General features: G+C 45.6%; 1 protein-coding gene across 5 annotated transcripts in view; it reads left to right on the forward strand.

Annotated features, from left to right (window-relative positions):
* The window catches only part of Tex2 (testis expressed 2), a 135,953-nt gene that overhangs the window by 77,237 nt on the left and 39,465 nt on the right, over positions 1-19,251 (forward strand). For all 5 annotated transcript variants that reach the window (XM_045158290.1, XM_045158292.1, XM_045158291.1 and 2 more), the window contains exons 3-5: positions 4,165-4,365; positions 5,229-5,568; positions 7,941-8,188. In XM_045158290.1, the coding sequence (XP_045014225.1) occupies positions 4,165-4,365; positions 5,229-5,568; positions 7,941-8,188 (789 nt within the window). The remainder of the gene's footprint in view (positions 1-4,164; positions 4,366-5,228; positions 5,569-7,940; positions 8,189-19,251) is intronic.

Here is a 19,251-nt window from a genome sequence, read left to right on the forward strand (position 1 = left end):
ACCTGGGGGAGTGAGGCAGGAGGATCTTGAGCTTAAGGCCAGCTTGGGCAGCATAGCAAGATCTGTCTCAAAAACTAAAAGAAAAATAAGACTTCTCACCAAAATAGACTATATTCTTGGCCATAAGCCTTAGCTTTATTTTTACATTTATTTATTTGAGAAAGAGAGAGAGAGAAAGGGAAAGAGTCAGCTAGAAAGAGAATGGGAGGTGGAGAGATGGCTTAGCAGTTAAGGTGCTTGCCTGCAAAGCCTAAGGACCCATGTTTGACTTCTCAGGTCCCACATAAGTCAAACGTACAAGGTGACATACGTGTCTGGAATTAGATTTCAGTGGCTGGAGGCGTTGGTCCACCATTTTTCTCTATCTCTCACTTGTTCTCTTTTTCTCATGAATAAAAGAAAGAAAGAAAAGACAGATAGAAAGAGAATGAAAATATTTTTTAAAAAGTGGGGGGGGGGGCCTAGAGGGATGGTTTAGCGATTAAAGACAGTTGCCTACAAAGCCAAAGGACCCAGGTTCGATTTCTCAGGACCCAAGTTAGCCAGATGCACAAGAAGGTGCATGCATCTGGAGTTCATTTGCAGTGGCTGGAGGCCCTGTCACGCCCATTCTCTCTCTCTCTCTTTCTCTGTCAAATAAATAAATATTTTTTAAAACTTGTTAAGAGAGAGAATGGGCACACCAGGGCCTCTAGCCACTGCAAATGAATTTTAATGCATGTGCCACCTTGTGCATCTGGCTTTACGTGGGTACTTGGGAATTGAACCTGGGGTCTTAGGTTTTGCAGGTAAGCACTTAACCACTGAGCCATCTCTCGCCCAGTAATTTTTTTTTAATGGAATTAGGAAGCCAGATGTGGTGGCATATACCTTTAATCCCAGCACTTGGGAGGCAGAGGTAAGAGAACCTTCAAGAGTTTGAGGCCACCCTGAGTCTACATAGTGAATTGCAGAACAGCTTGAGCTAGAGTGAGACCCTACCTAAAAAAAATAAAATAAAATAAGGAGAAGAAGAAGCAGCAGCCTGGCATGGTGGTGCATACCTTTAATTCCAACACTCGGGAAGCAGAAGTAGGAGGATCACCGTGAGTTCAACGCCACCCTGAGAATACAGAATGAATTCCAGGTCAGCCTAGACTAGAGTGAAACCTTGCTTGAAAAAACAAAACAAAAAATGAATAAAATAAAAATAATAATAATAATAAAATTAGGGGTTGGGAAGATGACTCAATGAACACAGTGTTTGCTGCACAAGCCCTGGTACCTGAGTTCAGAACCACAGGAACCTCATGAAAGTTGGAAGCCTGCCTGGTCTGGTGGCGCACGCCTTTAAGCCCAGCACCTTGTGTATCTGGCTTTATGTGGGTACTAGGGAATCAAACCTAGGTCCTTGGGCTTTGCAGGCAAGCACCTTAACCACTAAGGTATCTTCCATCCCCTGAAATTTTTTTTTTACTTTTTAAAGGTTTATTGGAGGAAAGTATTTTTTAATAATTTTTTTATTCATTTTTACTTATTTATTTGAGAGAGAAAGAGGCAGATAGAGAGAGAGAGAGAGAGAGAGAGAGAGAATGGGCATGCCAGGGCTTCCAGCCACTGCAAACTTCCAGCCCCCTTATGCATCTGGCTAACGTGGGTCCTAGAGAATCGAGCCTCAAACCGGGGTCCTTAGGCTTCACAGGTAAGCGCTTTAACCACTAAGCCATCTCTCCAGCCCTGAAAAAATTTTTAAATAAAAAATTTTTAGCTGGGGGCTGGAGAGATGGCTTAGCAGTTAAGGTGCTTGTCTGTGAAGCCCAAGGACCCAAGTTTGATTCCCCAGTACCCATGTAAGCCAGATGCATAAGGTGGTGCATGTGTCTGGAGTTCATTTGCAGTGGTTGGAGGCCCTGGTGTCCCCATTCTGTCTCTCTTTCTGCCTCTTCTCTCTCTTTTTCTCCCTCTCTCTCCCAAATAAATAAATAATTTTAGCCAGGTTCCGTGGCACACATCTTTAATCCCAGCACTCAGGAAGCCAAGGAAAGAGGATTGCTGTGAGTTCAAGGCCAGCCTGAGAGTACTACATAGTGAATTCCAGGTTAGCCTGGACTAGAGTGAGACCCTACCTTGAAAAACCAGAAAAAAAAAATAAAAATAAGTGTTTATAAATAAAATTACTTAAAGAATATTCACTGATCATAATGTAATTAAACTATGTCTTAAATAGAAAGGTGTCTACAAAATTCTCAAATGTTTGAAAATTAAACAGCATACTTTTTTATTTTTATTTATTTTTTTTTTTTTGAGAGAGAAAGAATTGGTATGTCTGGGTCTCAACCACTGCAATTGAACACCAGATACTTGCGCCACCTATTGCATGTGTGTGGCCTTGTGTTTGCATCACCTTTGTGCATCTGACTTATGTGGGATCTGGAGAGAGATTGAACATGGGTCTTAGCCTTCACAGGCAAGTGTCTTAACCACTAAGTCATCTCTCCAGCCCTAAACAGCATACTTCTAAATAGCTTGTGCATTCAAAGATAAAATCATGAAGGAAACTAGAAAATATTGTCAATTGAATTAAATTTAAAAATCAAGAGTTTTAGCACATATAATATTTAGAAGGAAATTAATGGCAGTAAAAACTTATATTAGAAAATAAGCCAGGCATGGTGGCACACGCCTTTAATCCCAGAACTCGGGAGGCAGAGGTAGGAGGATTGCCATGAGCTCGAGGCTACCCTGAGACTACAGAGTGAATTCCAGGTCAGCCTGGGCTAGAGTGAGACCCTACCTCAAAAAAAAAAAAAAAAGAAAAGAAAAGAAAAAGAAAGAAAGTAAAAGATACATTTGGCCTAGAAAGGTGACTTAGTGATTAAAGGCACTTGCTTGCAAAGCCTGACAGCCTGGGTTCATTTCTCCAGTACCTACATAAAGCCAGATGAACAAAGTGGCACATGTGTCTGGAGTTTGTTTGCAGCAGTGGCAAGAGGTTCAGTTCTTCATCCACCCATGTAGAGCTTGACAAGCATTCATTTGCAGCAAGAGGCCCCTTCTCTCCCACACACACACAAAAGTATTTATATATAAACATACGAAAGATGGATGTGCCGAGCTGGACCTGGTGATGTAAGCCTACGTATAATACATATATATATATATATATATATATATATATATATATATATATATATAAATATATAAATTCCAGCTACTTAGGAGGCTGAGACAAAAGGATCAACAGTTCAAGGCCTAGAGCTGGAGAGATGGCTCAGTGGTTAAAGGCACTTGCAAATAAATAAGTAAATAAATAATTTTTATTTTATTTAGTTATTTGAGAAATAGACAAGGAAAAAGGCACATAAAGAATGGGCATGCCAGGGCTTCTAGCCACTGCAAACAAACTCCACATGCATGTGCCAGCTTGTGCATCTGGCTTTACGTGGGTACTGGAGAATCAAACCTGGGTCCTTTGGCTTTGCCTTAACCACTAAGCCTCCAGCCTGTATATCCATATCTATATCTAGATAGATAGATATTTTTTTAAGAGCTAGGCATGGTGGCTCACACCTTTAATCCCAGCACTTGGAGGCAGAAGTAGGAGCATCACTGTGGTTTCAAGGCCAGGCTACGACAACAGAGTAAATTCCAGGTCAGCCTGGGCTAGAGTCAGACCCTACCTCAAAACAAACAAACAAAAAAGGTTCTTACGGGCTGGAGAAATGGCTTAGCGGTTAAGCGCTTGCCTGTGAAGCCTAAGGATCCCGGTTCGAGGCTCGATTCCCCAGGACCCGCATTAGCCAGATGCACAAGGGGGCACACGCGTCTGGAGTTCGTTTGCAGTGGTTGGAGGCCCTGGTGTGCCCATTCTCTCTCTCTCTCTGCCTCTTTCTCTGTCTGTCTGTCGCTCTCAAATAACTAAATAAAACAAAAAAATTTTAAAAAAAAGTTCTTACATGGAGGATAATGAACATTGCCATTCCCCGTCTGAATTTCTGTTTATCAAAACCACACCACATGACCCCGAACGCCCATCATCCTGCCTAAACCTGTCTCAGCAGCAAGTAGTTGTCAGGGAGCCCACACCTGCACTAGAGTGCCCTGAATGCCACAGTGCTCATCATTCTCCCACTGGCAAAGATTTATGTTCGTGCTTACTTTACTAATGGCAGTTTCTCTCATCAGGGATGGATGAATGAGATTTACAACTACGATCCAGAAACTTACCATGCAACCTTGACTCATTCAGTCTTTGTCCGGCTTGAGGGTGGAACGTTAAGACTTTCAAAGCCCAACAAAAACATATCCAGAAGGGCCAGCTATAACGAAACAAAGCCAGAGGTCACCTACGTCAGCCAGAAAATCTACGACCTCTCAGACAGCAAGGTGAGCCCTAGTAATTTTGGAAGTAGAGCTTTAAATGAATGAAACACATGTGGAATCTTCACTGCCTTACCACATCTCCCCTAACAAGTTTGTTGAGAAGTAGTGTTCAGTGGGACAGCACCTCTCAAGCCTTCATGTACCTGTGAATCACATGGGCATCTTCTGAAATGCAGGTTTTGATGCAGCAACTTTGAGTTGGGCTTGGGAGCCTGCATTCTTTAAATATATTTTTATTCATTTATTAGAAAGAGATAGAATGGGTGTGCCAGGGTCTCTAGCTACCGCAAACCAACTCCAGATGCATGTGCTATCATACACATCTGGTTTATGTGAGTACTGAGGAGTTGATATCCAACATTGACTCAAGCATCCCATCCAGGTCTTAATGGATGCTTTTTCCTCCGGTTTGTTTCATGTGGGGTCACTCAGTTGGTATCTGTATGTATCTGGTGATAAATGGCTAAATGTTGTTATTATGTTATTGCAGTATTAAAATTATAGATATTAAGCCAGGTGTGGTGGCGCACACATTTAATCACAGCACTCAGGAGGCAGAGGTAGGAGGATTGCTGTGAGTTCAAGGCCATCATGAGACTACAAAGTGAATTCCAGGTCAGCCTGGGCTAGAGTGAGATCCTACCTCAAAAAATAAAATAAAATAAAATAAATAAGAAGTATAGATATTTATAGCCCTTGTATAATTTTTAAACATGTACATTATGGAATTTTAAGGAATAACAAGTCATTTCTACAAATTTTTCCAGTTTCTGTAGTCAGGTAGTAAAACTTATTTGATACAAATAATTTTAGTGTAAATGTAGTCACTCTTTGGTATGTAAGCCTTCATTTGCCTTTCTTCATAGATTTATCTTGTGCCTAAAAGTTTGGCTCGCAAACGAATCTGGAATAAAAAGTACCCCATTTGTATTGAACTTGGTCGGCAAGATGATTTTATGTCTAAAGCACAGACCGATAAGGAGTCTTGTGAAGAGAAGCCAGCAACTGAGAAGGAGCTGGGGAGTGAAGACCCCAAGAAGCCAGCACAGCCTTCAGAGGGAACACGGGCTGGCCAGCGAGACCAGACGCTGTATCTGTTTGGGAGAACTGGCCGAGAAAAAGAGGAGTGGTTTAGGAGATTCATTCTGGCATCTAAGCTGAAGGCAGACCTCAAGAAGCCACCTGGCATTTCTGGAAGCAAGTCAGGTAATGGCATTTGTACTAAGTGTTTATACATTTTTAAAGGGCCTGTGGAGAGATTGGGGGAAAGTGCCAGCTGGGCATACAGGAAGCTCACCCTGAGTTGGTTACTCTACCACCTCATGTGTTCTGATGGCTGTGTACCATTTAGATGGACCTTCTACAGTCCTTTATACAAAGTCATTTCACTGGCAATGGGTCCATTTGCAGGTGAATGTGTTTAGCCTGCAGTGATACCCATTTATTTGTTTCTATTATTTATTTATTTATTTTTGAGTTTGGGTCTCACTTTAGCCCAGGCTGACCTGGAACTCACTATGTAGTCTCAGTGGCCTCGAACTCACAGTGATCTTCCTACATCTGCCTCTCAAATGCTGGGATTAAAGGCATGTGCCACCTCGCCAGGCTTATTTATTTTTTAAAGTATGGTCTCACTTTTTCCCAGGCTGACATGAAACTCACTCAGTAGTCTCAGGCTGGCCTTGACCTCACATCAATCCTCTACCTCAGCCTCCTGAGCTCTGGGACTAAAGGTGTGTGCCACTACATCTGCTTCGACAGGGTAATGGTTGAAGCACTTGGCAGTACTGGCCTCTCTCTCTCTCTCTCTCTCTCTCTCTCTCCAACCCAGTAACCTGTCTTCGTGCTGCATGTCTTCTGTACGGGGGTCACTGAATCCTTCTATGACCAATAAACAGACTGTGGCCTGTCCTTGCTTGTTATATGCTGGTCCCTCTGTCTAGAATGTTCTCCCTGGACCAGGAAAATGACAAAGCCTCCCTCAGAAGACAACCTAGGTGTCACTGTGGGGATGCTAGCACCAGGGTCAGTGGCTCTTAACAGTGCCTGTTACAGAGCACTGTGACTTACCGTCCATGAGTCTGAGTTCAAGGGCAGGGATTCTGCCTTGTTGTACCTTTTAGCCCAGAAAAGACCCAGAGAAAGTTTGATGAATGATCTGTTGAATGAAAGGTAGCATCTTTGGAATCGCTATAAACTGTGGATAAACAATTCGCTTCTTTCTGTTTGCCCCAGTAGCATTTTCAAGGCAGTTCTGACTGGAGAGTACATTGGTACTGAATTTTACCTTTTCTTAAAAGATCACCAGGAGCAAAACCAAACAAAACAGAAAAAAAAAAAAAAAAACAACTGCCAGGTGTGATGGCGCACGCCTTTAACCCCAGCACTGGGGAGGCAGAGGTAGGAGGATCACTGTGAGTTCAAGGCCACCCTGAGACTCCATAGTAAATTCCAGGTCAGCCTGGGCTAGAGTGAAACCCTACCTTGAAAAACCAAAAAAAAAAAAAAAAAAAAAAAAAACCTACCAGATATAATGCACTATTCTTATTCTTCTATTTTGGAGAATAAAAAGTGTATAAAAATTGTATGTCAGGGACTGGGAAAGATTGTTCAGTGGTTAAAGATACTTGCTTGCACAGCCTGCTGGCCTGGGTTCAGTTCTTCAGTACCTTTGTAAAGTGAGATGCACAAAGTGGCTCATGTGTCAGGAGTTCATTTGCAAGCAGCAAGAGGTCCTGGTGTGCCCATATACAGACACACACACATTCTTAGTCTTTTAAAAATATTTTACTTATTTGGGAGAGAAGGAGAGAAAGAGGAAAATAGAGACAGAGTAGGTGTGCCAGGGCCTCCAGCTTCTGCAAACAAACTCTAGATGTACATGCCACATTGTGCATCTGGCTTGTGTGGGTGCTGGGGAATCCAACCTGTGTCCTTAGCCTTCACAGTCACGTGCCTTAACAGCCAGGCCATCTCTCCAGCCTTAAACAAATTTTAAGAAAAATTTTAAGCTGGGCATGGTGCTGCACGCGTTTAATCCCAGCACTCAGGAGGCAGAGGTAGAAGGGTCACTGTTTGAGGCCACCCTGAGATTACATAGTGAATTCCAGGTCAGCCTGGGCTAGAGTGAGACCCTACCTCAAAATAAAAAAAAAAAAAAAAAAAAATTTAAGTTGTCTATCATTAGAGCAGAAAGTATTTCTCAGGATGGGAAAATACCTTGTAAATATTTTTTAAGTCATTTGATTTCATTTTTTCATTTGTTTTTTAAGTTAGGGTCTCGCTCTAGCCCAGGCTGATCTGGAATTCACTCTGTAGTCTTAGGCTGTCCTTGAACTCAACGGTGATCCTCCTACCTTAGCTTCTGGATGCTGGGATTAAAGGTGTGCGCCACCACCTGCATATCCTGTCCCTCTGCTGCATGTATTCTTTATGGAGGTCACAGTATCCTGCTCTGGACCATTTGGTTACATTTTATATCTGCTTTCCACTTGGTTTAGAGACATTTCCAACAGTGAGCTTGGTTTTCATAGTGATTTTCTTCATTTGTATTAATAGCCATCCCTTCTCCCTCCCAGGACTTTTGCCTGCCCACAGCAGGCACAGCAGTCCCTCGGGGCACCTGACCCATAGCCGCAGCAGCAGCAAAGGCAGCATGGAGGAAATCACGTCCCAGCCCAGACCGAAGGAGCTGCTGGGCAGCGTGCGGCAGAAGATGCTCCTGGACTACAGCGTGTACATGGGCCGCTGTGTGCCCCAGGACAGCCAAAGCCCCCACACAAGCCCTGTGCAGAGTGCAGAGAGCAGTCCCACGGCCGCAAAGAAGGTAAAGCTGCCTGGCCCAGGCCCTTCCACTCTTCTTACACTCGTGTTTTCACACAGGAGGGAGTTGTGCCAGGCCCTCCCTGTTCTGGGCCTCGGGGGGACAGTGATGAGCAAGATGTAGAAGGGTCCTTGTGCTCTACCAGAGCACTTAGGGAGCTCACAACAAGCCACCATCAGGTAGTGATGAGAACTAAAGGTGGGTAAAGGGGATGGAAAGAGGCCCCACTGCTATTTTATGTGGGTGGTAGTGACTGTCTCCAAGGAAGTGACCTTTGGACTGCAACGTGAGGGACCCAGGCAGTGAGCCATGGTGATATGTGTCAGAGGAGTATTCCAGAGGGCTCCAGGGGGTGCAATGGTCCCAGAGCGGGAATGGAATGGGATTGGGATGCCCCAGGTACAGCTGCGAAGCTGGATGGTGAGCAAATACAAGAGGGGGAGGCAGTGAACCTCTTCATATCTTAGACATATCTTAGAGCCTCTTTGCTCTGTTCTGAGGAGACGGGAGGCCCTGGGAGGCTTGGAGCAGGGAATGACCTAGTTCTGGTTTACATCTGCAGTGGCAAGTGGATCTCGGGAGAAGCAGCACTAGAGTGAAGGAGTGGGTGGGGCACCCGGTGGAGCGGAGAGTGGGCTGAGATGCAGGTGGTAATGGCGGGAAATGAGGAGGTGCTGACTGGTGGTGTTGACAGGCCCATGTGGGTATGGGAGGAGGGAAGCCAAGAAGACACCAAGTTTTTGGACCTGAGCCACAGCATGGTTGATAGGAAGGTCGCAAAGTCGCTGGTGATAGAGGTCTGGTTCCTCAGCAGCAGTGTAGGCTCTCCTCAGTTGTGTCCAACACTTTTGAAGGATTCCATGAGCATGATCTCAGAGTATAATGAGCTGGACATTGATGTAGGATCATCTAGGACAAGATCAGTGTTGTAGCCTGCCATACCCAGGCTCATTTAGGTATATGAACAGAATTACCTGATCTTACAAACATTTGTGCAAACTAGATAGGGTTCTCTTCATTTTGTAATAAGCAGAATCTGACCGAGGACCCTGGTGCCTTTTGACTTGCCATGAGTCACACTGATGGCCACTCTAAAGTCTACGTGGACCCAAGGCCTCCCATCCCTGCTGTGCCATTCTGTTTGTTTTTAAATTTTATTTTATTTCTGCATTAGCAGAGAGAGAGACAGAGAGAATGGGTGCACCAGGGCCTCCAGCTACTACAAACAAATTCCAGATGCATGCACCTCTTTGTGCAAATGGCCTTATGTGGGTAGTGGGGAATCAAACCTGGGTTTTAAGCTTTCCAGGCAAGTGCCTTAACTGCTGAACCATCTCTCTAGCCCTGCCCTTCTGTTTTAAGGCGCAGACCTTACCTTCAGAACACCCAGCCCTCTTATCACAGTTAATCATGTTTGATGAATGAGCAAGTTGCTATCCCTCATAAGGAACATGTGACGCCTTCCTCTTGTGCCTTTGTCTGGCTTTTGTGTCTGCTATACTGGTCATTTTCTATGTGGAAGAGGCAACTTGTCTGACCTATGTGAATTTGTTAGGGCAAAGACCACATGCCCTTGCCAGCCTCAGGCCTGCCACCTCTGCCCACTGTCCTGTATCACCAGCTCTTGTGGAAACAGACCTCCCTCCATGTTTGAGAGGATGATAGGAACTCTTCTAGAAGTGCCCTATTTGCCAGTGATGAATCCCTCCTCCCCAGATTCCTTTTGTTCCAGAGCCATCGACTGACTGTCCGACTCACATGAGACCCAGGAAACTGAGAGGAGAGCTGTGCACTACATGGGAAAATTGTCTGATAAAATGCTTGCTTTCTGAATGGTGTCTTCACATTAGAAGGCAAAACAAAAGATGGGTGTGATGGTGCACATTTGTAATTTTAGCACTTGGGAGGCTGAGGAAAGAAAATTGTTGTAACTTTGAGGACAGCCTGGGCTACATATTAAAATCCTGTCTCAAAACACCAAAGAAAGCCAGGCGTGGTGGCATTAATCCCAGCACTTAGGAGGCAGAGGTAGGAGGACCACAGTGAGCTCTAGGCCACCTTGAGACTACATAGTGAATTCCAGGCCAGCCTGAGATAGAGACCCTACCTTGGGGAAAAAAAAAAAAAAAACAGGAAAAAAAAAGGTGTGGCCATGAACACCTGTGAGCCCAGTGCTGAGGAAGGGCAAAGCAAGAGAGATCTCACTGCAGCCAGTTTAGCCAAAAAGCCAGTGTGAGCTCCAGGGCCAGTGAGAGACCCGGTCTCAAGGACATAAGACAGAAGAGTGACAAAGGAGGGCACGTGACATCCTTCTCCACCCTCCGAATGCATGTGCACAGCTGTGCACATCTGCACGTGTGCATGCCACATGCACACTCAACAGGATAAGGAAGAACAGGCAGTCACTGCGGCTGTGAGTCGCCATGAGGTCATCGTCCAGACCCTGTGCCCAGTTTTGCTGCAGGTGATCTCTATCCCCTTGGCACTTAGCCCTTTAAGTATACAAGCTCCTTTTCCCTCTTCTAAATCAGATGGAAATCTTTTTAAGCCACATTGCACTTCCTGCCCCCTTAGACAGAGTAGGCAGCAATGATTTCATCTTTTCTTGGTAATTTCAAGGTTCAGTATGGCAAACAGAAATTAGAGCCTGCCATCACACAGAGGCCGCTGAGGTCAGAAAGCCCCCCACCGTCAAGTCTGAGCCTCCTCAGATGCAGGCACTGCGTATTTTGTCTCCCATCAGTTGGCTAGTTTTGCCATGAGTCTAATTGACTTTTCCTTGAGACCCTTATCCACATCTTTAAGTTCCTCCTGGTCTTGGGTGCTGGGATAGAGTGGGCACTATTGAATAAGGGGTACTTGTTGGTCATCTACCCCTAGCAAACAGCCCTAAAAGTGGTGGCTTCAGACAAAAATTACTTACTTCCTCACAGATTTGTAATTTAGGGAAGGCTTAGTAAACTCTTCTGGTTGTTCCATGCAGGGCCTCCTGGGGAGGCTGCACTTGGGACTGGGGTACCCACTTCCAAGAAGAAACACCCCCACAGGGGGCAGATAGGTGCTGGCTGTTGACTGAGCTCAGCAGGACCTCCGGTCTTCCCTCAGCGTGGCAGGGTTCCCAGGGCAAGGTTTCGAGGCAGAGCGGGGAGGAAGCGGCACGGTCTTCTATGACCTGGTCTGGAAGTGCAGCGCCGCCTGGGTGGTTGTTTGCTGTCAGGGCAGTCACGGGAGCGCCCCGCTCCCAGGTAAGGCCGGCCATGGCTTCTGATACTGCTGTCCTGTTTGCTGGAAAGTGAGATCTGCCACAGTGTTCCTGTGCCGCTCGTGTCACATCTCAGGTTCTCTTTACAAGTCAGTACAGATGGCTCTTTGCCGGTTTCATATTAATTATGTTACTGAGCGAATGAAACCCTCCCTTGCATTCGTGTTCTCCCTCCCCGACTCCTTCCCTCCATTCATCCCCTCAACATTAACATGATTCCAAAAGCCCCATGCAAAGGCATTTTCAGAAAAGGTTCATTTCCCCTGTGCTGTTCCTTCTCTCTCTGCCTCTGCCACTCAGCCCCAGATGATCCTGTTCTCTTGAACTCTGGTTTATTCTCTTCTTCTTCTTTTTTTTTTTTCTTTTCCTGAGGCAGGGTCTCACTCTAGCCCAGCTGACCTGGAACTTTCCTTGTAGCCCCAGGATGGCCTTGAACTCACAGCCTCTGCCTCCTGCATACTGGAATTAATAGTGTGTGCCGTAGTTCTGTGCAGTTCATTCGGTCTCTCCTCAGGCGTAGATGCTATTTCCAATCTTTTGCAGTTACAAATGAGTGTGTTCTATGCTGCTGGGGGTGTGTCTTGGAAGTGGGGTGACAGTCAGAAGGTGAGCACACATGTACTTTGGTTAGATATTGCCACATTCTCTTCCTTTAGTGTTGCACTAACGTTCCTTCCCAGCAGGAAGGTGGCAAATGCCTGGTTCCCTGATTTCCCCAAATGTCACCTTCTGGACAACTTCAAAAGCATGAAGTAGTGTAAGCCACTTATACAACTGTATAAGAACTTTGTGTCAGTCTCATTTGTCAACGTTGGCTGTCGATGGTGCTCATCCTTCCTGCTGTAAAGATGGGATAACCCCTAAGGTCCATATTGTTTCTCTGACATGTCATGAGTCCAAGAGAGGGAGGGACTCAAAAGACGCCAGAGACACAAAGGAAGTTTTGACATTTTTCAAGTTGTAATGTTATCAGTGTTGGCCACCATCCCAAGTTAAAATACCCACTCTTTTTTTGTGCAAAAGATGCTTGGGGCAAGCTCTGGGCTTTGTCCCATCCACTCTCACTTCCTCCTGCTTCCCCCTCCTGCTGCATCTGATAGACCCTATTCAAAAAGTTTCTTGGGGGGCCGGGGGGCTGGAGAGATGGTTTAGTAGCTAAGGCACTTGCCTACAAAGCCTAAGGACCCATGTTCAACTCTCCAGATCCCATGTTAGCCAGATGTGCAAAGGTGAGGCAAGTGCAAGGTTTCACATGCCCACTACATGGCACAACTGTCTGGAATTCAATCTCAGTGGCTGAGGCCCTGGCATGCCCATTCTCTCTCTCCCCCTCTGTCTCTTCTCTCTCTTAAAAGAAATTTTAAGAGCCAGGCATGGTGACGCAAAGGAGGCAGAGGTAGGAAGATCACTGTGAGTTCAAGGCTACCCTGAGACTACGCAGTGAATTCCAGGTCAGCCTGGGCTAGAGTGAGACCCTACCTCAAACAAAAGAAAAGAAAAGAAAAGAAAAGAAAAGAAAAGAAAGGGAAGGGGAAGGGGAAGGGGAAGGGGAAGGGGAAGGGGAAGGGGAAGGGGAAGGGGAAGGGGAAGGGGAAGGGGAAGGGGAAGGGAAGGAAAGGAAAGGAAAAGCCAGGCATGGTGGCGCACACCTTTAATTCCGCACTTAGGAGGCAGAGGATGGCTGTGACTTCAAGGCCAGCCTGAGACTACATAGTGAATTCCAGGGCAGCCTGAGCTAGAGTGAGACTCTACCTGGGAAAACCAAAAAAATAAATAAGCAATTTAAAGTTTCTCTGGAGAAGGAGAAAGTGAAGGAGGAGAGGGAATTTTCATGGTTTATTATCTAGAATTATGGAAGTTGTCAATAAGAGGCTTAAAAAAATAAAATAGCAAAACAAAAATTTCCTTGGTGGGGTAGCCTGGCATGGTTGTGCCCATCTTTAATTACCAACACTTAGGAGGCCGTGGTAGAAGGATCACTGTGAGTTCAAGGCCAGCCTGGGACTACTGAGGGAGTTCCAGGTCAACCTAGGGCTAGAGCAAGAGCCTGTCTTGAAAACCAAGAAACAAAAAATTTCTGTCTTGGGCTGGAGAGATGGCTTAGTGGTTAAGTGCTTGCCTGTGAAGCCTAAGGACCCGGTTCGAGGCTCGATTCCCCAGGACCCACGGTAGCCAGATGCACAAGGGGGCACACGCATCTGGAGTTCGTATGCAGTGGCTGGAAGCCCTGGCGTGCCTACTCTCTCTCTCTCTCTCTCTTTCTCTCTTTCTCTCTCTCTCTCTCTCTCTCCCCGCCCTTTCTCTCTCTGTCTGTCACTCTCAAATAAATAAACAAAAAAAATTTTTTTTTTAATTTCTTTCTCTGAGGAGAGGGCTCTAGCATGTCAGGATCACATCCATATTCTCAGTCTCTTTCTGTCCCATTGCTTGATGCTGACCAAGTTAGAGCTCTAGTCGGGAGATGAATGGGTCATTGTGAGACCGCTGGTACTCCAGGATCTGAACCAATGTCAAAAAGCATCCAGAGCTGAATGTGGTGACATGTCATGCCTTTAATCACAACACTAGGGAGGCAGAGGTAGGAGGATCCCTGTGAGTTTTAGGCCAACCTAAGACTACATAGTGAATTCTAATTAATTTGGGTAGAGCGAAACCCTACCTCAAACCTCCCACAAAATAAAAAGCATACCCAGAGGTGTAATTAGTCAGTGAACAGAGGTAAGATTTGTATGCATCCAAAGTATTATTGGCAGTTACTTATATCTATAACGATTAAAAACAAGTTAGTATTCAAAAAACTTTAAGGCTATTAAATTCCATTTGAATGATAAAATATACCATGATTGCAGGGAGAACTGGTTTCTAAGTGTTTCTGGGAGAAGATTTAAATAGGAAACTGTTTAAGAATGCCTAAAGTGGGATAGCGTGACTGCTAGTGTGGATGCATTGGGAAGAGACACTCCACAGGCTAGTGTCATGAATGCCCACAGTATGTATGCCCTGTCTGGGAGAGAAGACCACTCTCCAGGCCTGAGTCTGCAGGGTTCACATTATGTGAGACACTTCCACAGCTTTTCAGTGGAGGCGCTGAAGAAAGAGAGACGCTGAGGCTGGTCTAGCCTGGGATAGATCAAGAGCCTACCTTGAAAAACCAAATAAATATAATTTTTTGTTGTTGTTATTTCCCGAGGTAAGGTCTTACTCTAGTCCAGGCTGACCTAGAATTCACTATGTAGTCTCAGGGTGGCCTTGAACTCACAGTGATCCTCCTCCTCGGCCTCCCGAGTGCTGGGATTAAAGGCGTGTGCTACCATGCCCAGCCCTGTAAAATTTTTTTTAAAAAAACATAGTATAGGGCTGGAGAGATGGCTTAGCGGTTAAATGCTTGCCTGTGAAGCCTCAGGACCCCGGTTCAAGGCTCGGTTCCCCAGGTCCCACGTTAGCCAGATGCACAAGGGGGCGCACGCGTCTGGAGTTCGTTTGCAGTGGCTGGAAGCCCTGGCACGCCCATTCTCTCTCTCTCCCTCTATCTGTCTTTCTCTCAATGTCTGTCACTCTCAAATAAATAAATAAATAATGAACAAAAAAAATTTTTTTAAACATAATATAGCCAGACATAGTGGCTCATGCCTTTAGTGACAGCACTTCAGAGGCCACGGCAGGAGGGTCACTGTTAAGTTCTGGAACTACAGATTGAGCTCCAAGTCAGTCTGGGCTAGAGTGAGACCCTCCACCAGGTGTGGTGGTACATACCTGTAATCCCAGCACTTGGGTGGCAGAAGTAGGAGGATCGCCATGAGTTCAAGGCCACCTTGAGACTACACAGTGAATTCCAGGTCAGCCTGGGGTAGAGCGAAACCTTACATCGAAAAAAAAATTGTTTTAATTTATTTGCAAGAGAGAAAAAGACAGTATATGGGCATACCAGGGCCTGTTGCCACTGCAAATAAACTCCAGACATATGTGGCACTTTGTATCTGGTTTTATGTGGGAATTGAACCTGGACCAGCACGCTTTGCAGGCAAATGCCTTGAGTTCTATAGTCTTTTTTTTTTTTTTTTTTTTTTTTTTTTTTTTTGGTGTTTGGAGGTAGGGTCTCACTCTGGCTCAGGCTGACCTGGAATTCACTATGTAGTCTCAAGGTGGCCTCGAACTCTCGATGATCCTCCTACCTCTGCCTCCCGAGTGCTGGGATTAAAGGTGTGCGCCACCATGCCCGGCTGAGTTCTATAATCTTGTAAAAAAAATAAAATAAAAGGCTGAAGCTGAGTTCAGAGGCATATACGTGTAATTCTAGCAGTCAGGCTAAGGCAGAAGGATTGCCATAAGTTCAAGGCCAGCATGGGCCACATGAATTTCAGGTCAGCCTAACCTGTGTTTTGAGACTCTGCTTCAAAAAAATAAATAAATAAATAAACTGTTATATCAAGAGGCGAGGCTAGCCACATGGCATAGGAAATATAACCCACAAAACTGAGAAAATCCATGCTATTTTGGTTTGCAAAGTTCATTTTTAATAAAACTCATCATCTTGAGAGCTATTCAGACAGTCTCAATGGCCTTGCTTCAGCTTCGGAACATTGACTGTCTGCAGTGTTTTTGGAGCCATGCTTAGGAAATTACCCCCCCCCTCTCTGTGTGTGTGTGTGTATGTGTGTGTGTGTGTGTGTGTGTGTAAAATGGTGCAATGAATATTCTCCTCTCATGTCTCCCTGCAGCCAAATGGCAGTATTAGGAAATGTGTGCAAATTTATTCTTCTGGCTTTAAAATTTTTACGGCAGTCATTGGAAGTGTGTTCTTCCGAGCAGCCTGTTGAGTTGATTTGGTTCACGAAGCTTCTTTGAAGCATTGTCAGTGTTCTGCTGCTCTGGGTGTTTTCTTTGTTCCCAGCGTGACTGTGGAGAAACGGCTGTGTTAGAACAGGAACTGATGAGAAAGAAAGGCAGCCGCGTGGCATTTATTTCAGAACTGTGCACATTGTGAAACAGCCTTTGTTTCTTGCTGCTTCATGTGAAACTGGTTCCTTGTGAAAATGACGGTTGCAAGATGGGCATGGTGGCACACACCTTTAATCCCAGCACTCGGGAGGCAGAGGTAGGAGGATCACCGTGAGTTCGAGGCCACCCTGAGACTCCATAGTGAAGTTCAGGTCAGCTTGGGTCAGAGTGAAACCCTACCTTGAAAAACCAAAAAACAAAGAAAATGATGGTTGCAAAGAAAGACTGATACGGGGTGCATGCTCCCATTTGGGAAGGGAAAAAGTTATCTGTGATGTCATCTACGTTAAGTAAGACAGGTGAGTCTTAGGAATAGCAGCTTGGCACTCCCCAAGTAGCCTGGGGGATACTGTGTTCAGACTGTGTTTCCTCAGTAATCTGTGCAGTACAAACCTGTTCCCCTTGAGCCTAAAGACACCTACATTTGAGAGAGAGAGAGAACAGCAGCAGTTAGAGAGAAAATGGGCACACCAGGGGCTCCAGCCATATGCGCCACCTTGTACATCTGGCTTACATGGGTCCTTAGGCTTCACAGGCAAGTATCTGAACTGCTAAGCCATCTTTCCAGTTCTTAAGCAGTTTCTTTTTTGTTGTTGTTGTTTTGTTTTGTTTTGTTTAATTTTTATTTGAGACAGAGACAGAAAGAATGGGTGCACCAGGACCTTCAGCCACTGCAAACGAACTCCAGACGCATGTGTCTCCTTGTGTGCATGTGCAACATTGCATTTGCATCACTGCGTCTGGCTTACGTGAGACCTAAAGATTGGAACATAAGTTCTTAGGCTTCGCAGGCACATGCCTTAACCACTAAGCCATCTCTCCAACCCCTTAAGCAATTTCTGATGCAGACTTCTGCCCTTCCAAATAGGACTTGGTGGTAGAAAATGCCTTAGTGTCCAAAGACATGATAGCACCAGAGAAGGCCATAGAGAACAGAGTGAAACGGAAGGAGCCATGTGTATTTATTTTATTTACTTATTTATTTATTTATTTTGGTTTTTTGAGTTAAGGTCTCACTCTAGCCCAGGCTGACTAAAACTCACTATATAGTCTCAGGGAGGCCTCGAACTCATGGCAATCCTCCTCCTACCTCTGCCTTCTGAGTACTGGGATTAAAGGCATGCGCCACCACCACCCAACTTAATTTTTTTGAGACAGAGTCTCGTGTAGCCCAAGCTGGACTTTTAACTCATTATGAAACTGAAGGTAGCCTTAAACTTCTGATTCACCTCCCAAGTGCTGGAATTATAGATGTGCATCCCTGTGCTCATTATATTCAGTGCTGGGCATTAAGTCCATGACACAGTGTACAACTCTACCAATTGAGCCACATCTCAGCCCTCTATTTTGTATGTGTGGCCATAGGTGTGTGCATATGTGCATGTGTGTGGGAGCCAGAGGTTGACTTTGGGTGTTTTCTTCAGTAACTCTTCCTTTCTTTCTTCTTAGTTTTTTGAGGTAGGGTCTTACTCTAGCCCAGGCTGACCTGGAATTCACTATGTGGTCTCAGGCTATCCTTGAATTCACAACAATCCTCCTACCTCTGCCTCCCGAATGCTGGGATTAAAGGCGTGCACCACCATACCTCGCCCTTATTTTTTTGATACATGGGCTCTCACTGAACCCTAGACTCACCAGTTCATGTAGACTAGCCAGCAGGTCTCAGGGGTCCTTCTGTATCTGCCTCCCCAGCTCTAGGATTATAGGCACAAGCCACCATGCCCAACATCTACTTGACACTGAGATCCAAACTCATGCTCATGTCTGCGCAGCATGTTACTCACGGAGCAAGCACCCTGCTTTCTTCTTTATGATTCACCAGCGTTCATAAGGAAGACCTTGGAAAACATCCAGATTTGAAGAACTCCCAAAACATGTCTCAGGCAATGACATGTGATTTAAAAATATGGGGGAGGGCTGGAGAGATGGCTTAGCGGTTAAGCGCTTGCCTGTGAAGCCTAAGGACCCCGGTTCAAGGCTCAACTCCCCAGGACCCACGTTAGCCAGATGCACAAGGGGGCGCATGCGTCTGGAGTTCGTTTGCAGTGGCTGGAAGCCCTGGTGCACCCATTCTCTCTCTGTCTCACAAATAAATTTTTAAAAATTAAAAAAATATATGAGGGGAGGGGCTGGAGAGGTGGCTCAGCAGTTAAAGGTGCTTGCTTGCAAAGCCTGATGGCCTAGGTTTGATTTCACAGTATCCACATAAAACCAGATGCAAAACATTGTAGGTATATGCATCTAGCATTCATTTGTAGTGACAGAAGGTCCTGGTGTGCCCATTCCTTCTCTGTCTCTCTCTCTCTCTTTCTCTCTCTCTATCTCTCTCATTGCAAATAAATAAATAATACGTGGATGATCCCCTGGGTTCCCAAAGAACTGGCCCAGCCGTGACATGACAAGACAGGTGGGTGCTGAGCAGTCTGCTGGGCTTGCACCTAGGCTCCATGTGTGCCTCATCCGGATCGAGACCCTCAGAAACCAGGCCTCAGAACCAGCACGTGTAGCTACATGACACAGACTATGAGGGTCTCACTAGGAGCCAGACTGCCAGCGTCAGAGCCACGTGACCTGTACGCTGTGCCACAGGTAGGCACACAGCGTCGCGTCATGCAGCAAATACAGATGCCTAGACAGGTCGTGGCTGCACATATGCACAAGTGCAGGACATGAGGGAGTAAGAGTGGACAGTGCATGGCCAGGGCATGTGTGGCCCGGAAGTGTTTATATAAACCACAAGGGGAAAGGGTGCACTGGCCACAGATTTCTACATTTCTCTGTCTCTGGATCTTGGCTTTCCAAAGCT

The sequence above is a fragment of the Jaculus jaculus genome, chromosome 9, assembly GCF_020740685.1.
Source record: "Jaculus jaculus isolate mJacJac1 chromosome 9, mJacJac1.mat.Y.cur, whole genome shotgun sequence".
Taxonomy (NCBI): domain Eukaryota; kingdom Metazoa; phylum Chordata; class Mammalia; order Rodentia; family Dipodidae; genus Jaculus; species Jaculus jaculus.